Below are 10,215 nucleotides of genomic sequence, written 5' to 3' on the forward strand. Positions count from 1 at the left end.
AAACTCCCTTAGATGTAATGAGGAAGAAACCTTGAGAGGAACAAGACTCAAAAGGGGAACCCATCCTCATTTGGGTGACATCAAGAGTTTGATCATAAAATCACTGTATGTGATGCAGTGTCGTCTAAGGGCCCGAAGATTACGGGCATCCAGTATGGTTTTCCGGCCTTGACCCTTATGCACAGAAATTGTTCCAGATTCTCTGAATCTTTGGATGATATTATGCACTGTATATGATGATAACTTCAAACTCTTTGCAATTTTTCTCTGAGAAACTCCTTTCTGATATTGCTTCACTATTTTTCTCCGCAGCATTGGGGGAATTGATGATCCTCTGCCCATCTTGACTTCTGAGAGACACTGCCACTCTGAGAAGCTCTTTTTATACCCAATCGTGTTGCCAATTGACCTAATAAGTTGCAAATTGGTCCTCCAGCTGTTCCATATATAGACATTTAACTTTTCCGGCCTCTTATTGCTACCTGCTCTTTATGAAAAAGAGACCGAATTCTGAAGTTACGTGCTGAAGTTACGTTTCCCTACTGGTGTTTCCAGTGGGTCCAACGAGGTAAAGTATTAAGTGATTTGACAGTCCCCTTTAGAAGCATAACAACACCTTTAGGAATAGCCTCCATAACTATGGAGAATTCCCTAGGAGTTACCAGGAAGTTACATTTTTTGGAGAAACCCTGTATAATTTAAAATGAGACCTTCTGAGTTAAATAACTAAGCAACATGTTATAATTATAATTGCAACTCATTAAAAAGGAGAGACAACCTAGTTTGGAAAAATAATAATTAGGGATAAAATTCCAGACTGAATTCAAGAAATCAAGAACATTAAATCCCCATATTCAATTGTATTCATTATTACAGTTTTCTTAACATAATGAATTTTGTTTTCCCAAACAAAATTAAAGAGGATTTTATCAATTAAATGACAACCTGGAAATGCCCTCAGCCTCTCAGGGATAAGTCTCTCTGCAACCACAGATTAAATTTTTTGGGCCTTTACTTTAATAGGTTAAAAATTCAGGATACACCTATTATTTAGATTTTTATATAAATATGTAACTTCAAATTTACTTGGAATTCGATAAATGTGTACCATACAATCTATAATGGCGATTAATTCACATTTATCTATGTTTAGGTGAAGACCTGAATCTGCAGAAAACAATTTGATGAGATCAATTGCTAGGAGGATTTGGAACCCAGCCATTATGCCATTATGGTTGCACAAGTCAGTGCACTCTTAGTGCTGGTCCCAAGCCCGGAAAAATGCTGGGCATCCAGCATAAAATCTGCCGAATCAAATATGCGGATGACGATTTTGAATTTCATACCAGATCACACAGATACACAGATGTTGTTAGCCAACAGCTACCTAACAGCAGAGAAAGGTAGACATGTTGTGTGTTCAAAGGGGGGGGGGTTAAACTGTTCTTTCATGGTGTGGATGGAAAGAGAAATGGTGTAGGGGTGATCCTAAAGGAAGAGTACAGTAAGAGTGTAATGAAGGTGAAGAGAGTTTCTGATAGGGTGATGAACGGGAAGCTAGAAGTTGAAGGGGTGATGATAAATGTCATCAGTACTTATGCTCCACAAGTGGGCTGTGAGATGGAGGAGAAGTAAAAATTCTGAAGTGAGTTAGATGAAGTGGTAGATGGTGTACCTAGAAAAGAAAAATTTGTGATTGGGGCAGATTTAAATGCCAATGACATTCAAATCTGAAGGGAACAGAGGTGATGAGGAGGTGATGGGTAGGTGTGGTCTTAAGGAGAGGAATGTGGAAAGGGCAAATGGTGGTAGATTTTTTAGGATGGAAATAGCAGTGGTAAACACTTATTTTAAGAGGAAGGAGGAGCATAGGGTGATGAGTGGGTGAAGGTGCACACAGGTGGACTATGTTCTATGTAGGAGATGCAACTTGAAGGAGACTGGAGACTGTAAGGTGTTGGCAGGGGACAGTGTAGCTAGACAGCATTGGATGGTGGTCTATAGGGTGGCTTTGTAGGTGAATAAGAAAAGTAGGTAAGAGTGAGGATTGAAAGAAGATTAAGATGGTAAAAACTGAAGGATAAAAACTGTACTGTGAGATTCAGGGAAGAGGTCAGACAGAGGCTCGGTGGTGGTGAAAAGGTGCTGGATAATTGCGCAACTACTGCAGAAGTGATAAGGGAGGCAGCTAGAAAGGTGCTTGGTGTGACATCTGGAAATAGAAAGGAATACAAAGAGCCGTGGTGGTGGAATGAGGAAGTGCAGGAAAGCATAAGGAGAAAGAGGTTGGAGAAACAGAATTGGGTTCTGATGAGAAAAGTAGGCAGGAGTACAAGGAGATGCAGCAGCAGGTTAACAGGGATGTGGTGAAAGCCAAGGAAAAGGCATATGAGGAGCTGTATGTGAAGTTGGACACAATATACTGATTGGCCAGGCAGAGGGACCGAGCTGGAAAGGATGTGCTGCAAATTAGAGCAATAAAGGATGGAGATGGAAATGTGTTGACTAGTGAGGAGAGTGTGTCGAGAAGATGGAGGGAGTATTTTGAGCAGCTGATGAGTGAGGAAAATGAGAGAGAAAAAGAGAAGGTTGGACGATTTGGAGATGGCGAGGCAGGAAGTGGATAGGATTATTAAGGAGGAAGTGAGAGCAGCGAATAACTACAGGGGAATTGTAAAAGGGAAAGTTCATAGGACTGTGGTGAGACCTGCGATGTTGTATGGTTTAGAGAGAGTGGCATTGACTTAAAGACAGGAGGTGGACCTGGAGGTGGCAGAGTTGAAGATGTTGAGATTTGCGTTGGGAGTGATGGACAGGATTAGAAATTAGTTTATTAGAGGGACAGCGCATCAAGGACATTTTGGGGACAAAGTGAGAGAGGCCCGATTGAGATGGTTCGGACATGTGCAAAGGAGGGACATGTGGTATAATGGTAGGAGAAGGCTGAGGATGGAGCCACCAGAAAGAAGGAAAAGAGGAAGGGCAAGGAGGAGGTTTATGGATGTGGTGAGGGAAGACATGCAGATAGTTGGTTTGAAAGAAGCAGATGTATAGGACAGAGTAGTATGGAGACAGATGATCCGCTTTGGCGACCCCTAAAGGGGAGAAGCCGAAAGAAGTAAAAGAAGAAGGAGAAGAAGAAGAAGTGCTAAAGTGGGGCAAAAAAGTATTTAGTCAGCCACCAATTGTGCAAGTTCTCCCACTTAATAAGATGAGAGAGGCCTGTAATTTTTATTATAGGTACACTTCAACTATGAAAAAAATCCCAAAAATCACATTGTCTGATTTTTAAAGAATTTATTTGCAAATTATGGTGGAAAATAAGTATTTGGTCACCTACAAAAAAAGCACGATTTCTGGCTCTCACAGACCTGTAACTTTTCCTTTAGGCTCCACTGTTCTCCACGTGTTACCTGTATTAATGGCACCTGTTTGAACTCGTTATCATTGTAAAAGACACCTGTCCACAACCTCAAACAGTCAGACTCCAAACTTAACTATGGCCAAGACCAAAGAGCTGTCAAAGGACACCAGAAACAAAATTGTAGGCTGGGAAGACTGAATGTGCCATAGGTAAGCAGCTTGGTGTGAAGAAATCAACTGTGGGAGCAATTATTAGAAAATGGAAGACATACAAGACCACTGATAATCTCCCTTGATCTGGGGCTCCACGCAAGATCTCACCCCGTGGGGTCAAAATAATCACAAGAACGGTAAGCAAAAATCCCAGAACCACATGGGGGGACCTAGTGAATGACCTGCAGAGAGCTGGGACCAGAGTAACAAAGGCTACCATCAGTAACACACTACACCGCCAGGGGCTCAAATCCTGCAGTGCCAGCCGTGTCCCCCTGCTTAAGCCAGTACATGTCTGGGCCCATCTGAAGTTTTCTAGAGAGCATTTGGATGATCCAGAAGAGGACTGGGAGAATGTCATATGGTCAGATGAAACCAAAATAGAACAACTTGGTAAAAACTTAACTTGTCGTGTTTGGATGAGAAAGAATGCTGAGTTGCATCCAAAGAATACCATACCTACTGTGAAGCATGGGGGAGGAAACATCATGTTTTGGGGCTGTTTTTCTGCAAAGGGACCAGGACGACTGATCCGTGTAAAGGAAAGAATGAATGGGGCCATGTATCGTGAGATTTTAAGTGAAAACCTCCTTCCATCAGCAAGGGCATCTTTGGAGGTAGTTGAAAATCCGTGTTGCCCAGCGACAGCCCCAAAACATCACTGCCCTACAGGAGATCTGCATGGAGGAATGGGCCAAACTACTAGCAACAGTGTGTAAAAACATTGTGGAGACTTACAGAAAACGTTTTGAGTATTGAGATGAACTTTTGTTTTTGACCAAATACTTAATTTCCACCATAATTTGCAACTAAACTCTTTAAAAATAAGACAATGTGATTTTCTGGATTTTTTTTTATTTATTTTTTTTATGTGGAATGGAGGCTGAGACTGGTATACGTTTTTATTTAATGTATGTACTTTAGATTTTTTTGGATTGAGGCTGAATGTTTATTTACTACGTTGACTGCTTCTTAAATTGAGATAAGGAAAAAATATATTATTTTTATGCTGAATTTGTTAATATTAAATTCTATATACACAAATGTAAATTGTCAGAAAGGATGCCCAATATCTCTCAATTCAAGGCTGAATTAAAAGTTTATTTTGAATCTTTACAAAAACTTTCAATCCAGTAAGCAATCAGAACTAATATACTCAAAGATCTAAATTCCTTCTTTTTGTTGTGAAAATGCATGTATACCCTTCTCTAAAAACAACAAAAAAGACTCTTGTACTTCCTGTATAACATGAGTGACAGATGTTTCATCCAATCAGCGGTAAGCATTCCATTCGCAAACAATACCTACGTTTTCCGGTGTGTCTGAATGGTTGTTTTGATTTCAAGCTCTCTTGTTTTCTTACTTGTCGGCCAGCGGGAGGCCATTTCGTTCTCCACCGTATGCATTCGTTAAATGGGAGTAAATTGAATGAAGTGGTGTTGTTTTTTACTGTTTGCTACCATTGCTTCGTTTTATAATAAGCTACTTCCGGTTGAAATAAATCCACCGGAAATGACGTTTGATCCACGCTAGGGAACGAAACTGAATTTTACCTACGACACAGTAGACAATGTTTTAGTTCGGAAAACGTTTTCTTTTAGGTACATGACTGAGCCTTTTGGTTTTATTTGAAAGCCACGACGAGTTTATTAACGCACTCGGAATTGTACAACACGTTTGAGGACCATTACCTTTAAAAACGACGACTAGTTCCGCTGAGGTTTGTTGTGGACTGTTGAAGCGCACGCAATAATTATGTAACTACAGAGTAATAGTTTATATCAGATAGCAGCGCTTTCAGTGTGCAACCTAAAACATAGCGACCGATCAAACGCAGGAGAGCGCTTAACGATGCCCGAGATCAGCGCCAAGTATTCAGAGGCCAGTAGCCCGAGGAGGCGCCGCCGGAGCCGCTCGAACAGTGGAAATGCGCGGAGTCGCTCCCGGGAGCGCGACCCGAGTCCTCCGGCAGATACCCACAGACACAATGGGACAGATGAGCGAAAGTCGAGATGGTCCGACAGCAAAGAGAGGAGTCGGAACCGCTTCCGGGTTGGTGGCTCGCGCAGTAGGTCCAGATCGAGAGAACGTGAGAAGATGGCCTGGGTTGATGAGCGGGACCGGGGACAGTATGCAGGATCGCGAGCTGATTATTATGACAAGAGAGACGACATTCAAAGGCAACGACAGGAAGCCTTCATTGCTAGGTATTATCTCAATCTTGTGAAGTCACAGTCTTCTGATTATATTACAATAACTTAAATAGTTACTGGTGGCGTCCTGTTTAACACGAGATCTTGTATGTTTTTCCATACAGGCGCTTGCAGGAGCGTGAGAGAATCGGTGAGCTGGGATGTCCTGAGGTCTGGGGCTATTCACCAAGAGTCCGAGACCCAGAGTAAGCACGAGTAGAAGTTTGGGTGTAAAACATCCCGGTCTTCAGCAGCAGGCTGTGTGTGGGAGCTGGATGTGCTTAACCAGTGTTGTTTTCCTCCCAACAGCTCAGATGAACACACTCCAGTAGAAGAGGATGTGAAGAACAGCAGCACTGAAACAAGTTCAGAAGGTAATTGTACAGAGACACTGGCATAACATAAAGGAGGTTCTTCTTCATCAACAACCTTCTCATTTTGTTGGTGAGCACACAATCAGTCTTAGTCAGTCTCACCTGCTGACCCGCACATACTCTGAAGGATCTAAAAAGCACTTGTAAACTGTTCTGTGGTAACGGGGCTAATGATCTTGCCGGGTGATGAAAGAGTACTGTTGTTTAACGCCTTAATTTCTTCTTTTGCAGAGGAAAAGAAGAAAAAGAAAAAGAAGCGAAAATCCAAAAAAAAGAAAAGCCGCAAGCACTCAGAGGACAGTGAATCAGAAAGTGACTCAGAAGGTTGGTCTTTTTTGCTTTATTCAACAATTAATCTGAGTTGCATATTTTTCTCTCAGTATTCTGTCTTGCTTACAGCATAGCCAGTACAAGCATGAATAAATCAGTGAAGGGTCTCAGCTCTTGTCCTGTGAAGTTGTATGATTTCTTATCCTTAACATGCCATAACAAACTCTCATCGTTTTTAATAATCAGCTGAAGAGCTAGGTGAAGTCTGGTGGGAAACATGGAAGTGTTTTTGGAGTCACACTGGCTTTAATCTGTTGTACGTCACGTCGAATGTGGAGTGTTTATTTTTTATTTACTTATTTACTTATTTTTGAAGGAGCCTTTGTTCTAATCAGACCAGTCTTCATATATAAACAGGGTTTTTTGTTGTTTACAGAAGAAGTCAAGAAGAAGAAGAAAAAGAAGAAAAGTAAAAAGTCAGTAAGATTTTCTTCATGGTGTATTTTTTTTTAATTGTATTATTGCTCTTATATGTCAAATTTATCTCAAAGACTTTGGAAAACGTCTGATTAGATTTCTCAGGTGTTGAAGAAGGTAAAATGCTACAGTGTGTGTCGTGCTGTGGCCCCCCAGACATCCGTTGCAATAAATAAGGATGTTTTCTTGTAACATATCTTTATTTTAGGAAGAAATCAAAGAAGAAGAAGGCTAAAAAGAGCCGCAAAGAGACAAGCAGTTCCAGCAGTGATCAGTCCGCAGAGGAAGACGATGAGCTCGGAGAACTGTGGGTTGAGAAAACGCGTATCGATGATCATGTTTTTGGACCTGAGGCTCCACTAACTGACATGGCTCAGGATGACAGACCACTAGAGTGAGTATCTGTTTAGAATGTTCCTCACTCACTATGGTTATTGTTGTGCAGCCAAAACCTTTACAGTGCACTGTTGTTGAATATCATTATTGTCTGAAGTTTACTAGAGTTTCCCTTCCTCTTTCTGTTTGTATAGTTTTGGCCATGCTCTGTTACCCGGTGAAGGTGCTGCCATGGCGGAGTACGTAAAAGCAGGCAAGCGAATTCCAAGGAGAGGTGAAATCGGCCTTACCAGTGACGAGATTGCTGACTTTGAGAAGTCAGGCTTTGTGATGAGTGGAAGCAGGTATGTGGGATTTTATATTGATTTTGATCAACAAAAAACTGGTGATAAACACAAAAGTGTTACTTTCACATTGCAGGCAAAAGTCACCCAAATCAGATTTTCTTTTTTTCTTAGTTAGTTCACACTTTGTTTTCAATGTGGTCTATAGCTGAAATTAGTCTGAACATTTCTATACTGGCCCATATGCAAAATTAACAATGCATCACATGCACACACTTGCTGTGGCATGTTTTTTGGACACGGCCACTTCTTTGGTTCGCGTCCTTGGTATCTTAAAAATATTGCTATTAAACTATCACTGCCATTTCTTTTGAGATTTTCTCTAATCCTGCTTGTACAGCAGCCTAATGTTGATGAGGTCTGTATCCTCACTATTCTCTCAATTCCTCCAAATGTCAGGTTGGATTGATGTAAAGGTCACATCAAATGTGATCTGCCTCATTAGACAGAACTCACGTTGTCAAATCGGTATCGCATTCAGTATCGCATAAAAGTGGTCCAAAAATCAGATTTGAAAATGTCGGATTTAATGTGTTTTCGGATGTTTATGCAAATCTTTGTCACATTTGAAGGAAAAAAGAATGGCTTTGGGCTGTTTTTGCATGCTCTGAATGTTGCCTTAAACGTATAGCCAATAGCATGAATACACAAAATAATGTATAATCCCAGGGACATGTGTAGGCTAACTAGGGAACCAACTGTAGTGGTATATTATTCCACTGTTTCTTTATTCTCTGTGTGCGTGCCATCACACCCCCTCCCCTCCATATAGACCAATATGTACAGTATTTACGACCCCTGTTACATGTACGTGATTAAATTGCAAAAAAAAGTGATATCTTTGTGACGTGGCAAAATCTGTGTAATGACTTGTGCTCGATAACCCCATAGACATCGTCGCATGGAGGCTGTGCGTCTGAGAAAGGAAAACCAGATCTACAGCGCAGATGAAAAGAGAGCCCTTGCCTCCTTCAACCAGGAAGAGAGAAGAAAAAGGGAAAGTAAAATCCTTTCCAGTTTCAGGGAAATGGTGTACAGAAAGACTAAAGGAAAAGAAGAGAAGTAGAACGGTAAACACAGTGCTAAGATGTCAGCACTGGGTTGCGATGTACTATAATTTAGCACGAATAGTTAAAAATAGATTAATGCTTTCGTGTTCTTACTGTGCAAAATGTATTGAAATTACTGTCAACCTTTTGCTGTTTTCTTTTTTTTCTTCTGTCAAATAAAAACTGATTCGGAAGTTTATCTGTTGCATTAAAGTTCATTGAACCATTTAAATGTTATAAATACACACAAACAAAAAGAATGGCAAAACACCTTTCTCCCAAATAATTTCTAATGGTGAAAACAATTAGAAACCATTAGAAACTGACAAAAGGAGTGTGTGTGTGTGTGTGTGTGTGTGTTCCAAATAGATTCAAAGAATATAAAAATCCTTTTTTATCAATCACATTTATGACCCTCGACATAAAACATGTGGATGTTATAATGGCCATCAGAAACATTATAATTGCTTAGAAATATATTTGGAAAGATCTTATGCAATTAGAACAAGTCATAAAATATTAGTGGAATAAATACATTTTTGTTCACTATATGACAAGGACATAAGGCTTACAAAATCCACTTAGCTAATCCGGTAAGGCTAATTAGTTAAAAACATTATTTATTTTTATATATACAGTACAGACCAAAAGTTTGGACACACCTTCTCATTCAAATAGTTTTCTTTATTTTCATGACTATGAAAATTGTAGAGTCACACTGAAGGCATCAAAACTATTTATTAACACGTGGAATTATATACATAACAAAAAAGTGTAAAACAACTGAAAATATGTCATATTGTAGGTTCTTCAAAGTAGCCACCTTTTGCTTTGATTACTGCTTTGCACACTCTTGGCATTCTCTTGATGAGCTTCAAGAGGTAGTCACCTGAAATGGTTTTCACTTCACAGGTGTGCCCTGTCAGGTTTAATAAGTGTGATTTCTTGCCTTATAAATGGGGTTGGGACCATCAGTTGTGTTGTGCAGAAGTCAGGTGGATACACAGCTGATAGACCCTACTGAATAGACTGTTAGAATTTGTATTATGGCAAGAAAAAAGCAGCTAAGTACAGAAAAACAAGTGGCCATCATTACTTTAAGAAATAAAGATAAAGAAAAATTGGGAAAACTTTGAAAGTGTCCCCAAGTGCAGTCACAAAAACCATCAAGCGCTACAAAGAAACTGGCTCACATGCGGACCACCCCAGGAAAGGAAGACCAAGAGTCACCTCTGCTGCGGAGGATAAGTTCATCCGAGTCACCAGCCTCAGAAATCGCAGGTTAACAGCAGCTCAGATTAGAGACCAGGTCAATGGCACACAGAGTTCTAGCAGCAGACACATCTCTACAACAACTGTTAAGAGGAGACTGTGTGAATCAGGCCTTCATGGTAGAATATCTGCTAGGAAACCACTGCTAAAGAAAGGCAACAAGCAGAAGAGACTTGTTTGGGCTAAAGAACACAAGGAATGGACATTAGACCAGTGGAAATCTGTGCTTTGGTCTGATGAGTCCAAATTTGAGATCTTTGGTTCCAACCACCGTGTCTTTGTGCGACGCAGAAAAGGTGAACGGATGGACTCTACATGCCTGGTT

The 10,215-nt window shown here is 40.5% G+C and overlaps 1 protein-coding gene across 2 annotated transcripts; it reads left to right on the forward strand.

The window, feature by feature from the left end:
- The first annotated feature begins 4,892 nt into the window (after positions 1-4,892).
- Positions 4,893-8,817, forward strand: LOC124386579 (NFKB activating protein). Of its 2 annotated transcripts, none has more exons than XM_046850508.1 (8): positions 4,893-5,783; positions 5,894-5,974; positions 6,078-6,142; positions 6,374-6,466; positions 6,852-6,888; positions 7,098-7,283; positions 7,420-7,569; positions 8,461-8,817. In XM_046850508.1, exons 1-8 carry the CDS (start codon positions 5,428-5,430, stop codon positions 8,633-8,635), a joined length of 1,143 nt encoding a protein of 380 aa, XP_046706464.1. In that variant the 5' UTR covers positions 4,893-5,427; the 3' UTR covers positions 8,636-8,817. The 2 variants fall into 2 exon arrangements, with proteins under 2 accessions (XP_046706464.1, XP_046706463.1); XM_046850507.1 differs by having other exon boundaries at positions 4,895-5,783; positions 6,849-6,888.
- The last annotated feature ends 1,398 nt before the right edge of the window (positions 8,818-10,215 follow it).

This window comes from Silurus meridionalis, chromosome 5 (genome assembly GCF_014805685.1).
Source record: "Silurus meridionalis isolate SWU-2019-XX chromosome 5, ASM1480568v1, whole genome shotgun sequence".
Classification (NCBI taxonomy): Eukaryota; Metazoa; Chordata; class Actinopteri; order Siluriformes; family Siluridae; genus Silurus; species Silurus meridionalis.